Source organism: Calidris pugnax, unplaced genomic scaffold (genome assembly GCF_001431845.1).
Source record: "Calidris pugnax isolate Ruff unplaced genomic scaffold, ASM143184v1 scaffold41, whole genome shotgun sequence".
Classification (NCBI taxonomy): Eukaryota; Metazoa; Chordata; class Aves; order Charadriiformes; family Scolopacidae; genus Calidris; species Calidris pugnax.
Window position 1 is genome coordinate 10890621 of NW_015094509.1, and position 22598 is coordinate 10913218.

At 46.8% G+C, this 22598-nt stretch overlaps 1 protein-coding gene across 1 annotated transcript in view; it reads right to left on the reverse strand.

Moving 5' to 3' along the window:
• Positions 1-2496: 2496 nt before the first annotated feature.
• NCALD (neurocalcin delta) overlaps positions 2497-22598 on the reverse strand; it is a 59322-nt gene continuing 39220 nt past the window's right edge. Inside the window, exons 2-4 of the mRNA XM_014965383.1 lie at positions 19449-19845; positions 12424-12529; positions 2497-12128 (exon numbers count right to left, since the gene is read on the reverse strand). Of these exons, the coding sequence (XP_014820869.1) occupies positions 12031-12128; positions 12424-12529; positions 19449-19826 (582 nt within the window). The 5' untranslated portion in view covers positions 19827-19845 and the 3' untranslated portion in view covers positions 2497-12030. The remainder of the gene's footprint in view (positions 12129-12423; positions 12530-19448; positions 19846-22598) is intronic.

The following is a 22598-nucleotide window of genomic DNA, read 5'->3' on the forward strand; positions in this document are numbered from 1 at the left end:
ACCGTTTTATTCTGCACCCGTTGCCTTTGTCTTTTCAAATGAGAATCCGGGAGGTGAAAACATCTAAGTAAGGGGGAGGTTGCTTGGGAAAGCATTTGCCTCGGCAAAGGGAGGCTGCCCAAGCAGCGGTGGGGCAGCCCCATCTTACTGTGGGGTGGAGAAGTTCAGTGCTCCTGCTGAGGGCAGGTCCTGAGCGGGACAACCTGCTGTGCCAGAGCCAGCCCTGAAATCTCCTCTCGTGTCAGGCAGAGACCACGCTTGGGCAATGAGGAAAGAAGTTAATTCACCTGAAATGTCTTGGCCAGTGGAGTGTTGGCTCCAAGATCCCAGCTTTCTCCGGCCCTTCCCCATCCCCATCCAAGCAAAACTCATCCAGATGTGTCCAGCTCCAAGAGCTTTTTCACAGCCACCAAAGGTTTCCAAAGAAGGCTTTCCCTATGTGCTTGGCATTTTCTAATAGCTTTGAAAAGTATTTGTCGGCTGTCTGTTTGTGATACACGGGAGAGCTGGGCACAGGGTTCTGTAGCTCAGTGAGTTATGACTGACTCACCAAGAGCAGAAGAAGAGATCTTCCCAGGTGCACCGGAAACCACAGAGACCTGTTCCCCTCCCACCACGTGCTCTTTGCCCTGATGATGGTCTCCAGTGCAGCCCGTCTGCTACAGCAGGAACCAAAAGCCGTATGTATATAATAGTGTATGTATATATATATATAGGTATATACATATATGATGGCAGCTGTGGGACCGGCTGCAGTTTGCTGGTGCTGGTAGCCCCCATGGATGAGGTTACAGCCCAAGGTGCTGCCTCTGCCACTATGGCTCCTTGGTCCAGCAGGTTTTGGGGAGTTTCTCGGGGGCTTTGCCAGGCCCCAGGGATGCTCTCTGGGTGAGCAGAGGGGGTTGAGCTCCCCTGAGGCTCTTTGAAGGAATCACGTTTCCTGGGCACTGCCTGCAATAGATGTTTAATCGTGTTTTACAGGAAGTCATTTTACTGAGTGGCTCTTGAAATGCAAGTGCTTGAACAGCGGAGTGGCTGGAGGTGCTCCATCTGGGAGGCCGTGGAGGAGCCAGGAGAAGCATGTGGGCTGATGGGAACCCTTCACCCACAGCGTGTTTCTGAGGGTTTGCCAAGGTGACTCACCAGGTCTTTAAGAAAAAAACAACCCTCTCCGGGCAGAGGGGAGCAGGAGACCCCTCTTCTACCTCCTGATCAAATCTCTAGGGCACTCAATGGGGCAGCAAAGCTGTGTTTTTCTGCGCTTTGCAAAACTCTTGGGTCGATGGGTGCTGCTGAAAACAGCGATTGACTCCAGAGTGTGCTGTTTCCCAGATGGCACCAGATCCAGGGCTCACAAGCCAAGGAGCCGCAGGGTGTTGGGTCCCCTTCTCCCCATGGACTGGGAGGGACAGTCCCGGATGCCAGGGTGCAAGGTGTGCTCTGGTTTCTGGTGGTGGCCATCACCTGAAGCCAGGCTCTGTGCTGGGAGCCCGTCTGCATCCCTGTCCTGGGACAGAAGCCGTGGGCATTGCACGGCGAGATGCACAGACCAGCAAGGGTGGTAAAAGTGGGGGGGTTTTAGCATCCTATGCAGATAAACACCCCCTTACACCCCTGCCTTTTGTACGACTTGATGCTAAATCGTGTTGTGGCCCTAGTGGGAGGGTTTGGAGAACGTGTATCGCAGGGATACTGCTGGAAGCTCAGGTAGTAAAGCCTGTTTGAAGGTGCACTGAGCACAGGGGGTACCTGGGTGGTGTAACTGATGCTCCACCCGGGCTCCAGCCTCTTTCAAGCCCATATTAGTGTGCAGTTCCACAAATAGGCTTTTTTTTTTTTTTTTGAATCTCAAAAGGAAATAGGCACTGGTTTCAGTTACCTTCCAGAGGGATTTAAACTACTTTTAGCACCCTGGTGCTAATCCCAGCTCCAAATTTAACCTAGGTAGAAGTCTGAGGAGCTTAACAAGCGTGCTCAGGAGCCAGCCCCCTCCGGAGCCAGCTGAGGCTGGCAGGAGCCCCATGAACCATGTCTCAGAGCGACTACCCACCGCTACCACCCCATCATCCCTCCCTATGTCCTGTCCCCCTGAGGGTAGTCATCCAGGGGATGAAAAAACTGCCCTAAACCCAGAGAGGGGTTTCTCTCTGGCAGGGCAAGCTTCCATCAGCCGAGTCAGCTGAGGACCAGTGCTCTCAGCCTTGTGCTGTCCTTTGCTTTTACAAACTACTCCGTGTTGTCTCGCCCCGTGCCCGGCTTTAGCTGCTGAAGGCAAAGCTATGTCAGCAACGTGCCAGCACAGCGCCCGTGCCCAGCTTAAGCCCTCACTAAGCCCTCCAAATTGGCTTGCCCGGCTGCTGCCCCTTTGCCCGCCATGGTGAAGGGTCCAGGGGCTGTGAGGGCAGCAGGCAAAGGCTTCTCCAAGGTTTGCTCACCAAACCATGGAGCTTGAAGGCTCCGGTGCGAGGGGAGTAAGAGCCCACGGCACACCACAGCTAGCTGCAGCAGGATATTTATTAGTAGGAAAGAACATTTAGGGGATTTCAGGAGGAGAGTTTGTTTGAACTGTCGGTATCCACCACACATGGGTTTTCATCAAGGTTGTTCAAGGTTACATATTTATATAAGAAAACAAAATAATTCATATTTAGGTGCAATCAGTAATTCCAGTATGAAAAAGCACCATGTCACAAAACAGTTTACAATACAAAAGTCTTCAAAATCTAACATTTAAAAACAATATTTGTTCAACAGTAATAACAATACAGTAAAAAAATTGTTATTTCCCTTCAAACAATACTGCTTATATATTTTGGCACTGAAAAAGAAACTATCACGAATGCGCCTTTTTAACCACACAATGCTGTTTTGTGAGTGTCTATATAAGAAGGAAAAACATGCTTTGAAGTCAGTCATTTTGCCAGGTGCAGTTTGAACTGCTTTCTCCATTAAAAAGAAAAAGTAAGAAAAAAAAAAAAAAGAAAAAAAAAAGAAAAAACCTCCTAAGCTGCAGCATGTCTTGTCTTTTGGCCCAGGACACGATCTGGAGAAGCATCTCTCTCAGACTCAATCCATTGAATCAGTCAATCCTGCCTGAAAGGCTGGATCTGAACCCCTCTTCCCTCTCCAAACCCAACAAGAGATGTAACGCCCCACAAAATGGTCCCATCTTCTAGGGACTGACCTCAAGTTCTCACTATATTAAGCTCCAATAAGATTCTAACCCCAAAGTTGTCACTCAGGCTCTTCTTTTCCTTAATTGCTTAATTCACCAGAATTTTAGTTAATTCATTTTAAAGTCACTTGCACAAACGGTCCTAAAATGTGAATCCATCGTTTTTGTCCTGGTACGGCCAGCAGTCTCGTGGAAAACCTCAGGGGTGAGGTAAGGGGTAAGGAACCCAAGCGGGGTGCTGCCAGGGGGACCCCTTGGCTGGGTCTCCTCCTGGGGCCAGGACTGGCACACAGCGCGGGAGGGGGAAGCTTGAGCCTGAGAGAGGAAAAGACAGAAAACTAGACTTTTCAGGAAGAATTAAGTTTCCACTCAAAACTGACCCCTATTAAAAGGAAAGCGCGGGTAGGATGCTCCGGGTGAAACGCCGGCGCCTGTGTGCAGCTACCACGGCCCTTGGAAAAGGCTGATTCTAGTGAACATGCAGTCCTTGGTGCTATCTCTAAAAGCTGAACAATAACAAAAAAAAGAAAAAGTCATTTTAAATAGTTTTTACATCTTACATCAAAGATGCCACTACGAGAACACAATAGTATCACACATTAATTAGTACAGTCTTAAAAATGCAAACCAACGCTGGTAAGACTCCCATACATTCTGCATATCATATGTACAGAAGAGAACAGCTTCTCGAGAGGAGAGGACAGTCAGAGAGAGATAATCTTCTGTTGTTTTTTTTTTTTTTTTTTTCTGAGTACGTTGCATAATACGAATACATTATCAGCATAAGAAAACTTTACTCCGACACTAAGAGTTCAAGAAAAGTCCTAACTGGAAGTTAATAGCAGGGGGCAGGGTGCGCGTGCTGGGGGGCACAAGACACATACACAACCCTCCGCCAAATTCTCCATCTCCTCCCATGGCCTGATCACCCACTTCCACGTCACCGGGTAGGTTTAATGCTCCTGAAGTGTCCAACAGCACTGGGACAAATCCCGAGAGCTGCCCCCCGCCTTCCTGAAGGCAGCACAGCTCCAGATGTCCTTCCCGGGGGCTTTGCCTGGCTGAGAACTGGCCGGGGACCCAGAATATCACCAGATGAGGTTACAACAGGATTGGGGGTAAAAATTAACACGTCACAATAGCTATAGGCAACCACACGCAGGACACTAGCAATTCTAGACAGCCATAAGAAAACTATGCGGACCAAATTCATTTAGTTCATAGTTGTCCCTCCTTTCTGAGTTGTAAAAGTCTTCCTTAGGATATGTAGGTTTGCTTACAAAGCATTCATCTAGAGAGGTATCTAATTTTGCCAAGACACAGGATATGCTGAACTCCATGCTGCTGCGGTTAGTCTGCCTGTGGTAGCTTATTTCAAGTTAGATTTGGTATCTCTCCTCTGTGCTGCAACGTGGAAATAGCCTGAGGGAACAGAGGTGGGAAATCTCTCCCTGTGGAATGGTCATGGACTTGAACGGGAGCTGCACACTTGGATCCATTCAGCTTTTGGTCATGGTTTATCTCAATTTATTATTCTCTACAGCGTCAAAAATATCTGCCCAAATTTACACAAACAAATATATAACTATTTACTTTTGCATTCATCATGTCATTCACCTGGCAATATTTAAAAATCAAAAGGTATCAAGAACTTTCATCAGAGGAGGCCAATATTGGTCACCTCGGGTTCTAGAGTGAAATAGAACTGAATATACAAACATAAACTACAAGACTGCTTGGATGGAACTGAAGTGAGCAAGTGGAAGAGATAAGCATATTGAAATGAAATGCGGCTCAATCTGTCTTCTTGCAGCAAATGCACAGACAAAAATAACCCCTAACATAATTAAGCACTTCATTTTTCCTAGGCACAGTGAGCCCACCTTGCTAGTAATTGCTCAGGCAGCTCTGCTCTTGGGATAATTGAGACTTTTGTTAGCATATGAGCTAAACGACCGGCAGGGCTGAGTCTAAGAGGATCCAAAATAAATAAATAAATCATGAACGCAACTGAAATACGAATCAGGAAATCAAACAGAAAATACCAAAGAAACATGATCCGGTAGAGCGTTCATATGACTAACATGGAGCACAATGTCTCAGTCAGTTTCCTTAGATCCTTATCGGATTGAAACTCGGGTTCTGTTTGTTTCTTTTTCTCCCAGTTAGTAATAAAAACTATTCGGTTGCCCCGGAAATGGGAATAAGCTAGTGACAGGAAATAAAACAGTGGTGGTGGCAAAGAACTGTGAGTTCCCCCCAAACAACCGTGTAGGACCCATTAATCATCCCTCTGACCGCAGCCAATTAACAGCACGAACGAAGATTAGAATTTAAGAGGATTTTCTCAGGTGGGTTTACTAATCGCTATCATCCCATTTGGTGGGGGAACGTGAGGCCAACCCGGAATACCAGTGAAGCCCCTGTCCCCAGGGAGGAGAAAACCAGAGGTCGCACCCCTGACACGTGTTTTTGCCGGATGGTAGGAAGAGTTTCTGCCTGACATTACTGCACCAAAATTGTCTCTTGGTTGACAGCATCTGGGTGCTCCAGGCAGGATCAGGGCACCGTGCCGAATGGTGATGCATAGGAAGATAGTGGTCGTGCCTGGAAGAAGTCAGCTCTCCAAGGAATAAACCATGGGAGCAGAGAGCAAGCACCAGTCAGGTTCAGTCTGCAGTGCATCAACCAACACGTACATGATAATGCAAACCACATTGTTCTAGAGGTTCGGCGTGCTCTCGAAATGTTTAATACTACCATTACTTAATAACAGGAAATAAATAGTGTGCTTGGCAAGGTATACAGGAGGACCAGAGGCTGGGAACCAAACCAGAAGATGTTCCATCTAAGTGCATCAAGCCTGGCCCCTCCAGATGTCAAGGGCTGGTGTTTGTTATTCATTTACAGAGAGGATAGGGATGGCAACCAGGAGGTGGGCGCAAAGCCTCAGAGAGCCAGACACCCTGAGCCCCTGCCCTGGGAAGGTGAGAACATCTTTGGTATAAGATCAGAGCAAGAGGGGAAGATCTAAGACATGTCCCAGCTCCACAGCGAGACAACACAACGGAGACGGTGGCCACCATGTACTTTGGGATCTGGGAAGCCCTCAGCAGGCTGAAGAAGCTCAGATGAGCATCCCTGTGGCAGGACTCAGAGTCCCTGGCCTCAGCAATGGTGATGTGGGGACGAAGCAGCCGCAGACCGGGCTGTCACAGAGGAGCTTTTCTGTGCCAACTGCTGCTCAGGAGGGAGTTTCACCTGGTGAATTCACACCCTGGTCTAAAGGAAGGGATAGCTCTTACACTTTTTCATTTCTCTGGTCTTTTCAGATTGTTCACTACAACTCAAGCTCTTTTTTGCCTTGTTTATTGTGCATTAGCCAGCATTTTACACGTGATAGCTTAATCCCAACTGTACATATTAAAATAACACTTAAGACCTGGGGGAGCAATGAGGAAATCTGTACATTGCAAGAAGCCCCTCACATCTGGCCTTTCCAGCTGTTATTGTTAGGATATGGACAGTATATCTGAAAAGCTTTATATCTGACCCTCTGAAAACCCCCTCCCCAAAACAACTTCTCAGCACGGCTGATTTGGGAGCAGGCTGGAATAAGGGGCATCTTCAAGGGATGAGGGGATTGACTTTGCATCCGACCGATTGTTCTACTGCTCCCAGTGCCAGAGGCACCTGAACGGCTTCTGCAGCCCCTCAATCATGGTCCCGATTTCTAAATTCTAACATTTACAAGCCCTGCTGCTTTTTCCCTCTGTGTGCTTAAAATGGCACCTGGGCTTTGAGAGCTGGATGGAGCTTCTCTTGTCTACCATGACTGGGAAGAAAGCTGCTGCAGGCAACGTTTTGCCCTCAGTTACACTTAAGAAATGCCACATGTTCTTCCCAGGAACTGTTTGTTCAGCTTCTAACCAGGGCACAGCGAGCAGCTCTGTTACTTGTATGCGAGAAAGAGCAGAGTTATTCTGCTCCTGCAGCTGCACGTTCATGCTAAAGGTATTTAAACGCGTGTTTTGTCAGTGCTGCTGACTGAATACACACGGACAGAGCTGCTCAGAGGGAAGGTGCCACTTCTGGTCTCGCCCTATCTCGGAGGGCATCACACCACGAGCCTGACATGTCACTGCTCTGTATCTGATCTGCCTGATGCACACTCAGTGGAAAACTCCGCTGGGCTCTCTGGTGCTCCCCAGGTTCCCCTGCATTTCTAAACACAAGTTCTGCCCGTGATACCAAGGAAACAAACCACCTTCCCCCGCTGCAAGACTCCTAGGTGAGATCCAGCTCAGTGAGACGCGGAGCGAAGAGTGCATCCCAACGCCTGTGCACAGGGCAGGTAACATACTCTTCTCCACTGGTCTCACACCAGTTGCCTGACCACTAATTCCTGACCCCGGGTCCATCTCGCCACAGGACAGCGAGGGAGCACTGTGGGAGAGACACGAGGAGGTGCTGGCATCATGGATGTTGAGGAGGGGTCTCAGCCAGCCCTCCCCTCCGCTGGTTTCCCTTGGCGCTCCTACGCTAGGCTTCAAAAGGAGACTCTTTTGAAGGATCCCTCCTTTACCCTGACCGTGCTATACTGCTGTCATGCTGCATCTTCACCAGTGGTGCTAAAAAAAACAACAAAAACAACACAGAAGAGAGAGTTTTAAAACCAGGGAGACAGCTGAGCTCAGGCCATTCGTTCCGAGGCAAGGGATTCCCTCCCCACCGCCACGTGTCCCCAGGGACCTGCCAGTTGTCACCGTGTTCCCTGGTTCACATGTACCGAGGGATGTATGGCCACGGCCATGTTCTCACTCGGCTTAGGCTGAGGATTAGGGCTCCACAGTTCACCAAGTTTCCATGAGTCAGCTGAGCTGAGGCTTCTGCCCATGTGTGTGCTTCTAGCATACAGCAAATGCGGCTCAGCCTGGTCTGCAGTGAAAGAAAATTAAGCTAAGCCTCTTTATTGCACGTTTGCCATCGGTGAAGAGAGCACATGCTGGAAAGCCCAGGGGCTCAGCCCCTGGGGGCAACTGTTAAACTGCAGGGACTTGGTCCTGTGTGAACACATTTTGTGCCAGTGAGCAATACTTCTGCACATAGACCTTGTCCAGCTACAGAAGTTACACGCTTCTGGCTTACTGTTTTAAGCAGTAGTGTCTAGAAAAAGTGGAGGTCATGCTTTAAAACAGAAAACAACAGAGGGCAAAATGCCCCAATAGTAAGGTAAAAATCCTACAAGCTCCTGAGAACAGCAAGAGGAAGAGCACAGCTCTGTGTACCTCAGGAACATCCACTGCTGTGAACTCACAGGGCTTCAAATAATGTTGAAGCACAGATCAGTCTTCGGTCCCTCTCAAACCATAAGTGCTCACAAAAACCCAGGTACACTGGTTTTACAACAGTTGTGCTCCTGTTTCCCTTCCCAAAGCACCCTAAAACAAGGACAGGCTGCTGCAGATCACACAAATCATAGTCCTCACTTCCCATCTTCTGGCCCAGAGTTTGGCAAGCCGACTGGGAATGCAGGATAAACGGGACTGGTCCTTTCCATGGGTTCAGTATACATGTGGGGTGCACTCACTAATTCGTTTGGACCACACATGAGTGAGGGTGACCTCTTTCACATGCAACTAGCACTGCAGAATGCATCTACAAAACTGAGAGGTCGTGTGGAATAGCACATGCTGTCTGCCATCCTTCCCGTAGAGAAACACTACTAATGGAGCACTTCAAAAGTGTCTGACTTGCTGTGCTATTTTATACAGGAGAGGTCATTTTGTCTCCAGAAGGTTTATGAAGGCAGTTAGGATTGCAAATGTGAATGGCAGCAAAGCAGAACATTCCTATTGGAGGCGCAGCACATCCCTGCTGTCCCGCTGCTCTGGGGTCTGCAGAAGCTCCTACCACAACGCCAGCTAGAGCTCACCTTCACAGCACATGCAGAGGCAGAGAGAGAAAGGGATAGTTAATAATTTAAAACAATACCCATCGTCAGTGGCAGTCAGGTAAAAGAATAACCTCGGTTCACTCTGTAAATGTTTATACAATAGTCTTATCTCCGGCTACGTCCTCTGCAGCTGTAGGCTAATTCTTATTCTTCCAGATTTTGTGAACTGTGGAAAGAATTACATCTCGGCTGGCCTGGGGTCATATCGCAAGTTCTGTTTTCAAACACGTGTTGTAAAGTATTGACACGTGAAGCAAGCCTGGCCCTAGAACTGCCAAGCAAAAACAAACTGAGAGATTAGGTTCTGGGCCAGAAATACCTTATAAAACTTAGAAGAAATGGAACGCAGTTGCTTAAATAAAAGGCAAGGTTTTAAAAGTTTCAGTCACGTCCCACTGCTTTCACAACATTAAAAGGAAGATGGAGCTGCAGAAGGTACCCAAGTGTACTGTCACTAAACACTGCTGGGCTTTGGGTCTGGGTGCCTGCGCTGAGCTGGTAGGTTAGAAGTTCAGCAGGGTTCCTCTAGTGTCACCTCCTCCTGCCTTCCCAGGGGTGGTGATGGAGCACCTCAGGGGTGGCCGGGGTGGCAGGACTGGTCGTTCCTGTCTGCCAGAGGGGGTGGTGATCAGTGCGTGTCCACTGACCTTCCTGCTGCCACCCCCAGCAGCCTGGCCAGGCTTGTCCTGCTGAAAAACAGCCCTCAAAGCACTCAAGAGGGAGCATGGACTTGAATACGCATGAGATGATTGATATGGGAAAGAGGGCCAGAACCTCTCCAGGTAAAGCAGAAAATTACCTCGAAGAAGGTAGGCACAGACTCTCCTTTGGAGGGTTAGATTTGTGCACAGCATGCCTAATGAAAGTTAGGGAGAAATAGAGACAGAACACTTCCATCAGCTGGAAGAATTGGTGCAAAATTTGCCAGTGATGCTAGTGAAGCACTAGGTATTGAAAGCTCTTTGTGTCTGTGGTTGGGCCTCTTTTGCTTTGTCCCCCACACGCCTCTGCTTGGTATTTTGATTAGTATAATGGGAATATATCATTGACTGGATTTCTGTGATCATTTAAGACAAAGGCGTGTGCCTGAAGAGATTTACTGAGTGCAATTAGCCACTCATAATAATTTTAGTACAACCGATTAGCAATGTTATTTTCAATTTATTTTTATTTTGTTTTAATATGCTCTGCACTTCACACCTGGCAAAGCAAATGGTATGGAAAATTAAGTCTAGGACTTTTTTCTCTCAGCTGCTGTTCGTGCTAGCTAGTGTTCTACAAAAAATTATTCATACTCGGCTTCTTTTTCATGACTTCTAATTAGTACTTAGCTAATCATCATTTGCCAAGCAGACTTATTTTACTTAGTTTATTTTAAATTAAGGCTACTGGGGATTAGCGTCTACAAGGTCACTTGACAAAACGCCAACCTTGCCTGTCAGACAAAGGTTACTCTAACGAGCTCACGAATTCCCAGCGCTGTGCACTGCCTACATGGGTACCTCTCCAACAGGATCACAGAGCAGACTTTAGCTAATGACAGATTAATGCCAATTTAGTCAGCATAATGCCTCCTGTTGCTAAAGCTTTTCCGTTGCAGCAGCGCTCGTAATGTCCCTAAGAAATCCCACGAATGTCTACTAGCTCTGCAAGCAGCAGCTTTGACCAAAGGATAAGGTTTTGCAGCAGCAAATTTCAGAACTCCTGCATCTAGGCGAGAAGATAAACATTCAACATTTCTCTCAAGAGCTGATCTTTTTTTTGTTTTAATTTTTATATATATAAATATACCATAAAGCGTACCATTTCCTCGTTTCAGTACAGATTTTTCGAACTTTACTAAAATAAATGAAATATAAATGCTACAATTTTATGTTTAAAACAAGTTTTGATGACAACCTTCCCCTAAGGGCAGGTCCAGAAACTCCATTAGCTACATGGAGAGAGACAAAAACACCCCCAAAACTTCATACTACGCAAGAGCATTCAGAGCAGCAGATGTGCCTCAGCTGGAGCTGCGTGTCCGTGAGTTCCTCACGTGAATGCCCACTCTCCTTAGTAGAAACTGCTTTATGACTAACCTGAAAATTTCACATTCAACATGTATCATCTCCCTTAAATTCATTGTCAAGACCCGGCTTTCCCTAAGCTGTGTCTGCCTTTGCTGATCCCACACGGCAAGAGGTATCGTCAGTTGTGGATTTGGGGATCAGGATTGCAAATTGCTGAATTTTGCAGATAAAGCCACGTGAAACCAACCACTGTAAACCTAGGAAAAACTGTCCTTCTTTGTCTTTTCCCTTCTTCTTCTTCACAACCTGGAAAATGTTCACAGCATTGAAACAGTGAGGCGTGGGAGCAGGGGTGCAGACAACGCACCCCGCACCCGTTTTGCACTTTCGTACTTATTCTCCATCCTGTCTTTGACCTTAAACTGGTGCCTCCTGGACAGGAGAGGAGGTTCCAGGTGAATCCTACCCCACCGATCGCAACCCCTTTGGTTCAACCTCTACTACACTTTCAGGTCCTGCGGGTGAATACTCAGCTACTAAAGCAGCAATCTAAAAAACTGTCAGTGTGTCTTGCTGCCAAGGGTTCTGTTGCTGGTTTCCTCCTTCTCAACGCGTGCTTTCCAAAACAGTCACGTTAAAACAAAAAACAAAACGAAATCTTTAAAACAATGATAACACCACAATATCTGTTTAAAACAGTACTGCCCGTGCTCTGGACAAATTGTTAAGAGCAATTCAGCATTCTTATAATTAATCCACAACAAAAGAAGCTATAAGATGCCACAAAAGAAGGCATAATTGGCCATACAGAGGCAACACTACCATGAATGTTGTTTGGCAAGAAAAAAAAAAAAAAAGCAGATACATAATTCATCCAAAGAACGTGTTCAGAACTGCCCGGCGCTGCTGGGGTCACACTGCAGGAGACGGACTATGGATGGGTCGCTCTTGGCGCCTCGGATGAACTCCTCCAGAGAGAGTTTTCCTAGAAAAGAAACACATTTGCTTAGTGCACGTGGTGGGTCACAGCACACCTGCCAAGCCTATGGACAAGCACAGTGGAAGGAAGCTGGGGGAGACCAAGGAAAATTCCTGGTAAAGCAACCCCAGAAGGCAAAGCCCTGCCTGCCTCCTCCCCACTGGCTGTGGGCGGTGGTGGCTTTGCCTGGGTGGCTGAAGGAGGAGTGGTGGGTTTGAGGGGTCACCCCAGGTGGGCAGGACTCCCCAGCCACCCAGCAGAGGGGCAAAGGCAGCCAGCCTGGTGCCTGGAGGGTGCCTACCATCACGGTTGGTGTCCATCTGGCGGAAGATCTTCTCTGTCCTCTTCTCTGGTGTTGATTCGTCTTCCGGCATCTTCATTACAGAAGAAACCATCTTATAGATTGCCTGCGTGATATGACAGGAGCAAAGAGCTGGTAAGAAACACATTATCTTAATGCAGGGGTATGATTGTCTGCTGATGACTGAAATAGACAGGAAATATCCCAGGAACATCAGCTGGGACCTGCTGTCCGGATGCTGGAGGGAGTCGGGTGGCACCAGTGCATGCAGCTGCCTTCTTCAGCGGGACACTCATTTATGAAATCCTGTGTTTCCTTATTTAGTCACGGTCGAACACAATCTGGGTTTGGGCTGAGGTTACATTTTTCCTTAGTCTTTGGACAGTCTTTGGATGAATTTATCACTCGTACAGCGCGTTAGGCCCTGGCAGCTCCTGGTGCCTGGGGAACTGGAAAGACCACTGAGGTCTTGTCCTGCGCTGTGGCATGCTTCCATGCTCACCCACCCAGGCTCCGTCCTCATCCACCTCTTCCCTTCACCCTGCCTTTGCTTCCCCCTCATCTCCTTTCTCTCCCGCCTTGGTCAGCATCCTGCCTGTGAAGAGGGCAGTGACTCACTCCTGGCATTTGCCATGTCTCACAGATAATTAAGACTTGACCAGCAACAAAGTGGCCTTTTCCTTAGGGAATGGTGTGCCCACACAGCACAATCCCCATTCACAATTCGTTTTACAGAGAGCAGATGTTCTGGTCCCACACGGCACCGGTACCACCCATCGCTATTCTCTGTACAGACAAATCCATTAGTCACGTATGGTATTAGCAGTCCCTAGAAGAGAGGTGATGTTAATTTTAAAACAGGGATGAGCAGTTGTCTCTGAACTCGTCATCCAAACGTTGCCTGCCAATGCCAGCATGCAGTATGGGTAAAGGAGTGCTTTGTGTGCTAGGTCTCTTTACGGTGCCACACAGCTGGGAGGACAGCGGCAGTGAGATGTGGCTGCAGGGTGGTGGCCCCGGGGGACCCTCCCGGCCGTTTGGAGAGGCAGCATCCCAGCCCAAGGCAGCGTTGCCCTGGTCTCACCAGCTCCTTCTGCCTCCCGTTGCAGCTCGTTGGCCTCCAGCTGCCGGGGGCCGCGCTGGGCGGTCGCTCTGCCCTCCAGCCCTGCTCTGTAGACACAGATTGATTTTTTCCACAGATTCAAATTCTTGTTTCCGCCCCCAAACACGGTGTCTGCGGCGGTCAGTTGATAACTCAGTGCAGACACGATTGCTTTAGCTATTTGTTATCCGCTTCCTCCTGCTCTGGGAGGCGGCGGGGGGGGGATCCTTGGCACAAGCCCAAGACCACTCACTGCATCTCCCCTCTCCCCTTTTCCCATCCATGAAGGCACTCTGCCCAGCATGCTCCCATCATCTGGCCCAGGGTCCCCAAGGGATGGCTCCGGGGACGTGGCATCACAGATTCACCAGCTGGAGGATGCCGCTGAGCAGCACAGACATTCCACATTCAGGCTAGGGAGCTTCCTCAGCCGTCTTGCTGATTTCTTCTCTGTCAGCAGCTCACCTTTCACATCTCCTGGACTTTAAATAACTTAAAGAGTTACACCCTGAGAAAGGCATTTGTCCATTTAATTAATTATCCCTCGCTTACGCTGTGTGCAGTGGAACATCTGCTCCCTCAGTTATGTCACCAACCACGGCTGTGGATTTCCTGCTCTGCCCTCCGGTAAGCCTGTAATGCTATGGACCCGAGCAGGGGAACAGAGGAGAACATTTCATCATGAACAGCTGCTGGTTGAACAGCAAAGGGGTGGGCATCTTTTTATTCATCATCATTATCACCACGATTTGCACTGCAGGAATTCCCAAAGTCTCCCAAGAGGATTGGGGTGCTGGAATATTAGGCAGAGCCTCTGTACAGGCAGGGATGTTGTCCACACAACCCTGATCATCTGATAACCAGGAGAACAGAAGAAAGAATGAAGGTGCAATCACTAGAACATAGGGATGAGGAAGCTGGAGGAAGGAGGGAATAGAGGAAGAAAAAAAAAAAAGGAGGGGGTGGACAGTAAGAATTTACACCTTCCTCATCCTCATCAGCATGCAAGACTCGCAGAGGTCAGAGCAGAGATGGGGCTTATAAATCTGCCAATGTTTAAGCATCTTAAGCTGTCTGGCTTTTGTCTGGGGTAGGAAGAGAGGTGGAGGGGTCATTCCCTCACTCTGGGTGAGAGGATGGAGAAGCAGAGAATCTGTATTGAAAGTGTGGGAGGAATGCCCCAGAGCGGGAGTGCAGGCGTGTTTACTCTGATCAAAGTAACCATAGTAAGAATATGCAGATTTTTAGGACAAAAAAAAAAAAAAAAGCACTTCAAGATGACTTCATCCTACAGGGTCCTTTTCACAGAGGCGTGTGAAGGGAATAACAGATGAGATATTCTAGGAAAGCCAGATGGGAATAACATAGTAAGCGTTCCTTTCATGCTGAAAATGGTTACTCTGGACAAATTCTTATGTCCTTACTCAGAAGTTCAGTGGGAAGTTTTCCCAAAGTAAAAGCCAGCTAAAGCTGATTAAGAATCTTGAGATTTGCCCCATATTAATTCAGCGCAGCTACACAGAGCTCTTTATTGCATGTTTGAAAGAGCAAGCTTTCAAAGGAAGCTGGTTTCGTGCAATAATTAGGTGGAGCAGGGCTGTACTTACCCTGGGCTGTAACCTGGGGACGAAAGGCTGCAGGGGCTCCACTCCATGTGGAGTACAACTCCTTAGCCCCACTGCACTTGGGCCAAAAGCCATCAGTGGCACCCAGCTTGAGAAGGTTTGGAAGTGGTTACCTATCAGCAGCACCTGGGCAGCCTCTGCAGGTGGGCTTCTTTCAGGAGCACCCTGGTGCCCCTGAGTGCCACCAAGGAATTGTGCCTCCAGAGCCCTGTGTGTGTCACAGGAGTGAGCACAAGCTCCACCTTCATCTGAACTGGCTGGTTCCCTGCAGAGCTCTCCCCTTTGATTTTCCACCTGCATGTGGATGAGCAGCCATGGCCGATTTAGGGCAGATCTCACCCCTTTGCCCATTCGCACAGATTTTGCACCCAGCTGCTGGCTGCCACTGCTGCACTTGGGCCAGAAACCCTGGTGAGGGCTGCACTTTCCTCCTGTGCTTGGCAAAGTGTCAAGGAGCTCCTTACTGTGAAGGCAGCAATGACAGCACAAGTTTTGAGGCAGTCCTTCTTACTCTGTTGAAATAAATTTTGACAGCTAAAAATCTCACGAAGTGAATAACCAGCCTGAAAAAAAATTGCTTTCCTCTCAATCCCATGGGGATTTTTGGCACTGTCTGTCCTGAGAGCCATATCAGCCTCTGCTTCTTTCCGTTCAGCTTCTGTTTCTTCCTGGCTTAAAAATGAGCTCGCCCAACAAGTGAAACAGAAGTGCTCTATTTGGTATTAAACTGGAGGTGTTATTCTCATCTCCCGGCTCAGTATTCTTAAGATACCTTATTCTTAAGATGCCTTATGACTCCACACAGTTAAAAAATGTACCCTTAGAAGAAGGTTTCCATGTCTTATTTGAACTCTTATTTTAAGAGACTCTTGCCAAATATGTCCCATTTCAGCAAAGAGAACAAACACAAGTCTTCTAGCTTGTTCTCAGCTATTTTTGAGTGGACTGGGCTATTTAGATTATAGGTAAACATATGGGAGACATGAAAAGCATTTCTAGAGCAGGAGAATCTGTGGTGTAGTCTGTGAGCAGGGCAGGCTATGAGCATCTTCCCACAGTACTTTGCAGATGTGCTACACCTGGTAAGTGCAGCAGTACCCTGTGGACCTTCTTTCACTGGGCTCTGCAATCATCAGCCCACCACTGAAGTCCTTCAGGCTATGACATCCTCCAGACTTGCACCCAGCTCCATGCAGATGGCTTCTGTGTGCCTCCAAGCAGGGCTTTTTGGAGATTTGTCTAGGGGAAAGCTCACGGGCAGGCGTGGTGAGTGTGTGATAGACTACGCATACATGGTTAACACCACTATGCTAAACAGAGCTTAAAGGAGTGCAGGTGCTTTGCCCTCTAGCCCATCACTTTTCAGAGAAAACGGGCTTCAAGAAGCTGTTATGGACCATTCACGTTAATCTCTTTGGTAGCTGGCCAGTTACCAGGGCTCCTGTGAGACATCTTAACCAGTAGCTTTGCTATCTCAGTGCTGCTGTTGCCACCACTGTTACCACGAGCATCCTCTTGCAATGTTGACCAAGAGACCAAGGCCCCCATTGCCTGCAGCGCTTTTAGATGGGGCCAGGTCAAGAGAAAGGAAATGCCAGCAACCATCAGCAGAAGAGTGGAAATCACTACTTGAGTAGTGGGCTCCGACAGAGGACTTTTGTTTTTGCACAAAGCAAAGCAGACTGAAAAAGAAGGAAAGTGTGCCCTGCCCTTATGTTATTCAAGAAACAGTAATCCCACAGTAAGAGGGGCAGTATTTTTATGTGAAACTAAGACTCTTAGATGGAGGGTGTTTCTTTTAGCATTCATTTTGATGTATTGTCTCATGCAAAAATTCTGATGGAAACATAATAAATCCTGCTAATCAATACGCAAATGTATGCTAGATAAGGGACTTGTAATAGGTTCCTCTGAGACATATATCAGAGATATTACAGACTCCTGTTTTTCACTATCAGAAAGATTGTGACAGCTGAGGGCCCCCAGGAAGACATTTGATACAGAATCCTGTCTTTCCATATTAAAAAATAATCATCTTTTGTAAACGAAAGTGATAGTTGTTAGCTGTTTTTTTATAAGTCTAATCACTCTACATCAAAGGAATCTCTCAATGAAGCAAGAAAATGTGCTCATCTACATCATTTTCACATACCAGCTGAACAGGCTTCCAGAGACCATGCAGCAAACCCTACCCCCCCAGGAGGAGCTACGGGTGACTGGTGCAACACAGGGAGAACACTATGACCATAAAGACTGGAAGAAGAGAACTGGATGAGATCTACAAGCACGTTGCCTCACGGGAAGCTCTATCACAGCTTCCTGAATGCAAAACCACCGATGGTTCATAATACAGAAATCACAGTTGCTCAGGCTTATCAGGCCGTTTTCTTCCATAATCAATTTTTGTGTGGTCCCTCAAAATGTGGGGTGAGGCTAAATGGGAGAAAGCATCGCTCAGTGGAGTTTTGGGTGTGATCTGAGAAGATGAGAGAGCTGAACCTCCCAAGAAGTGCGGTGGGAGTTGGAGTGCCAGGCTGAGGGCTGTACCCAAGCCAAGTGTTGCCCTGGGCTGGAGGTACAAACTGGCAGAACGTCGCCAGAACACTGATCCCTGAGCTGCAGTTTTGTTTGATGATAGCATCACGGTTGTAAAGGAGGACGCTGAGGTTTAGTACCAGCAGGACTGTGAAGAGGAGGCAGAGCACTTCAGCCTCTAATCAGGCTGGTGAGCAGATCTGGGGTAACTGGAAAAAGCTTGCCAGTCTTCTCTTGGCTTGCTACAGAGAATCCAGTCACTGATGCTTTAATTAAATTTGACATGAACATATTTGTGGCATTGTTCTCCATGTCTGTAGAACTTCTGTTCTGGGGGGCATGAGGGGTCTGTTTAGCACTGGGGCTTTCCCAGGCTACTCGATGGCAGCAAGAGGTCCTGCCATCCCCAGGGCATCTCCTCCTCCTGAGGAGCAGGCGCTCGCTCGGGGTTGGCTCCTTGTGTTTGCTTTGTACTTTGTTAGTTCTTCTGAGATTCTCTTTGTTTTCTCATGAGGAGAAATACAGCTAAGAAAACAGTAATCGATAGCCTGTTTACCCTCCCCGGGGGAGAGGAAGGTAGGTAAGGAACAGAGTATCTTCTAATGCAAATGTTCCATGGGGTTTGTCATGGCATGGAGACAGGGAGGTCTCTGCATCTGAATGCAATCCTGCTCTTTAACTCAGACACAGGAACACAAAACAGAATAAGTGAAAGATGACACAACACCCCTGCGTTTGCAGCTGAGTTTTGTATCTGGTCCTGCTGAAGCAGCACAAGTGCTGGTGTCGGTGCCTGTCCGGAGGGCGTGAGAAGAGCCCCGGTAGAAAGACAAGGACACCACACTTTAGGCTGACTCCATAACGTGCAGTTTGCCATCCCAGCCTGTAACTTGGTGTGCATTCCTTTCCCTTGATTTCCTGCACAAATACAAATCTGAATAATACAGTACATAGTAAGCATTTCAAAATTTCCAGGGAAAGAGAGGATCTTGATAACGGGCTTTTTTTTTTTTTTTTTTTTTAAACAGTGCTGCATTATACAGGCTCAAGCTGTGTAAATATACCACCATATCAAAAATGTTCTAAAGCTTTCAGTAGAGTGATGTGCCTCGAGGGTAAAAACATGTTAGGGGAAGCCAAAGCGAGGTGGGACTCCTACTAACACCACATGAAAATGCATCCAAAGAAGCTGTGCATGGAATCTTTGTCTGCCCAGATAAGGTTTATCTTCACTGGCAACCTAATATGAAGACAGCTCGTGTGATACTAAGTATGCAGACCCTGTTGGAATGAAAAAATCCAAACCCCACCAAATATAAAATACGTGAGCTGTTTCTCCATAACAACATGATTCCTTTCTTCTTGTGGAGGGAGCCTGCCTTCCTTAAAAGTACACTACTTGGTTGATCTAAGACACCTACTTGGTCCAACTGTAATTAATTGTAATTAACTGTCAGTGTTTTCCCAGGGGACAGAATCACATTTATCAGGAGGTTAGTTGCTGTGCTCCTGCCTGACAAAACTCCCAAAGGAGACATTCCCCCACAGCATGTTGCTCAGGAAAAACTTGCAACAGATATCAAATGCTGTCGTTTGAATTGTGACACGACTTTTGCCAAATGAAATAACATTTAAAATTCAAGAACCAAGAACATAACGCCCCAAATGCTGCCAGAGCTTTTAAGTCAGTGTCTCATTGCAACATTGCTTCATCATTTCCTTGGAAGGAGGGAGGCTGAGGGGTGCCTCTGAGGACCACGTACCTGCACGATTTCCAGCATCTCTGACTTACTGATGTAGCCGTTCCCGTCGAGGTCGTACATGCTGAATGCCCACTTCAGCTTTTGCTCCAGTTTACCTCTCGACGTTACGCTCAAGGCTATGATGAATTCTCTGAAATCTATTGTTCCGTCTCCGTTGGCGTCAAAAGTGCGGAATACGTGTTCCGCAAACTTAGAAGCGTCCCCATAAGGGAAAAAGTTCCCATATATTTTTTTAAACTCCTCCATAGATAAATGTCCACTTGGACAGTCTCTCAAGAAGCCTTTGTACCACTCCTGGATCTCGTGTTCTGTAAAGTCTGTACTTTCTAGCAAATCTTGCATGACTTCAGGGCGTAGTTTGCTGTTTTGCTTTCCCATATTGGTGTCAAAATATTAACTGCAGAGGAAAAACAAACACATATGAATTATTATTACTATTATTATTATCATTATTTAGAATCTATTAGCTTGGAGGCTGTAGAAAAACACTGTGCTGGATTCTGAGTTTTCTGATGATAGCTCACTCTTGGGAATCAATTGCCAAAGACTTTGGGGCAGTGTGAGCTACTAAAAGTATACTCTGAAAAAAATTAACAAGCTTAATCCACATGTTTATTACACTGTCTTTTCAGGGTCTGGAGAACTGTAATTATGTTGAATTTACTGCTATCCTACTTTGCCTTTGAAATTACAAGGTAAGCAATGGATGTTACAAGGTGTAGCTGACCGGTGGCTGTGTCTTGCAGCAACCCTCCATCCTGGTCACCCAACAATCTCAAGGACCTGACTTGACTGAGATCCATTTTTTTGTACCTCTGGTGGAAACCAGGTTGCTACAAAGGGCTGTGTTCACTTGGACTTGCTCCAAAATGGGATCGAGGTGCATCTGCAGCATACTCTGAAACCAGGAGCTCCAAAGCCCTTCTAGATATATCTTTATAGCCAGAATCAAACAGAGCAATCCAAAAGTTGCCTCTCTTGTTCAGCATGGACCAATTCCCATTTTAGTTCAAAATGCAAATAAAATCTGAAAAGATGTTATCAACAGTGGATTCCCCCACCCCAAACTATTACTGTGTTTTTTTAATTCATCTTGTAGCCAGAAATTGGATCTATTACTAAGTAATAGTAATCTGGGTGGTCACAGCTCTTTGAAAAAGACCTCTTCAAAAAAAAAAAAGAAAAGAAAAAGTACCTTGACAACAAAATTGGAAATTCATTTCCCTTAAATTAACCATTAAGAAATATTGTTGGATACAGCTTCTTAAGGTTAATAAGGTTAAATCTTAATAAGGTTAAATCACCTTAATTATATTTTATTTAAGGCAAGTTCCTACATATCACATTGTGCAGCAGATTTACTAATGACTGATGCCCTTTGGGTTTTAAGTTTTGGAGCCTGAGTGTGTTGGCTCCAAAAGGCAACATCATCAGTTTTGCTGGAAGCTTAGCATTATACCTGAATGGTGGGAAGGTGCTCTCTATCGACGGAAACCTGCCCTAGAATTTGTCATGCGAATGACAGTCACAACTAAAATCTGATGTATGGATAAGTCAAATATAATTGCAAAATAGTTTATACAGGACTCCCACACTTGTCAGAATGGTGTCTCTGGGCTACAGAGGTGGATTCATGAATGATGTCTGGAGTGGCTCGTGAACATTCAATAAAATCGCCTTTCTAGACCAAGGTAATACTTTTAAAAAATGAAGAATAATACAGTATCATTACCTGTCTGAAGCAGCTAGTGAGAAAAGTATCACTGTTTGAAGCTAATGTACTCTCGCTTTTATTTGACACTGGGAAGAAGAAATTAATACTCCCCCAGGTTGATGTTAATTGTTTCCTGTGGTGAGAAGGTCCCCTTCACCCCAAGGTGAATTTGAACTGCCCAAGGCAGCTAGAGGACTGACTCCTTAATTTCCTGTGCTCTTGGACCAGAATGACCAAAAAAGTTTATTTCTCAAGGGTAAAATGGTGGGATCCATCCTAGATCTTTCTGTGTCTCCACAGGATCTACTGACAGCCATCTGGTAACTAGATGTCTAGTCTAAAGTCATTGACTACACAGCCGATGGACAATAGGCTCCCCTGTTCACAGAGAGGAGACTGAAAGGGATGAGGAGTCCTCCCCAATGGGAATCTCTCAATTTCCTGACCATTTAAGGAGCCTGGGTGACTACCTTGATCCAAACAATGTCTTTTTTTCCAAAGTGTCTCCAAAACGCTTGGAAAATGCGTTGGTGCCATGCCAAAGATAATTTTTTCCGTTGTCTTTCCTCCTCTCCTCCTGATCAAAACATACTGTGCAGTTTTGAAGTAATCCAAGCTTTTAATATCCTGAAAATAGCAGAAAAGTCCCTGTTTTATAGGGCTGGCCCAACAGCTGCCGAGGCAGCTGAAGGTTGCGTTGCCTTCAGTGGGTGTTGGATGGGGTCCACCATAAACAACCCGGGAATTAGCTGAGTGAAGGGATTACGTTAGGGCAGCCAGACGGGTTTATGTCAAGCAAAACAACACGAGCAGGGTCTGTCAGAGGGGTGGAAAAGCAACTGGACGTGCGAAGTGGCCAGGCTTCGTTTAGAGCGGCACCAGTTTAATTAAAAGCAAACCAGTAAAATCCCCAGAGTCGGTAGCAGCTACCCACACCCACAGGCAGGGGATGCACACTTTTCAGGCCATTAGAGTGGAAAAGGAAGATTTCTGGCTAATGTGCAAGCCAGCTGCGGTAGGAGTGAGATGCCATTAGCCACATAGTCCCTTGCTGCTTTTTAGTATCTCAAAACATTTGAAAACGCAGAACTCGGCGTGCGTGCTTACAGCCCAGAGTCTTTTGAAAAATAAAATAGTGAGGTAACATGCAGACACTGGCCTTCAAACCCGTAAAAATGTGTTTCAGTCCAAAAACTGATGCCTTTGTAGCTACACACAGCTGCAGGTGCAATATCTTTTTAGCAAATGATAAAAACCACAGAATAGCAGAATGCACCGCATTGCATTGGTAGGAGGAAAACATCACAATCAGAAAAAGTCTATGTTCTCCAGGCACAGAAGGAGAACTAACCATATGTGACTTGCAGCAAGGGGTTGAAATTCAGAGCCACTGTGATGCCAGGCAACGCAGTCAAAACCAGTAGAATTATTTCTGA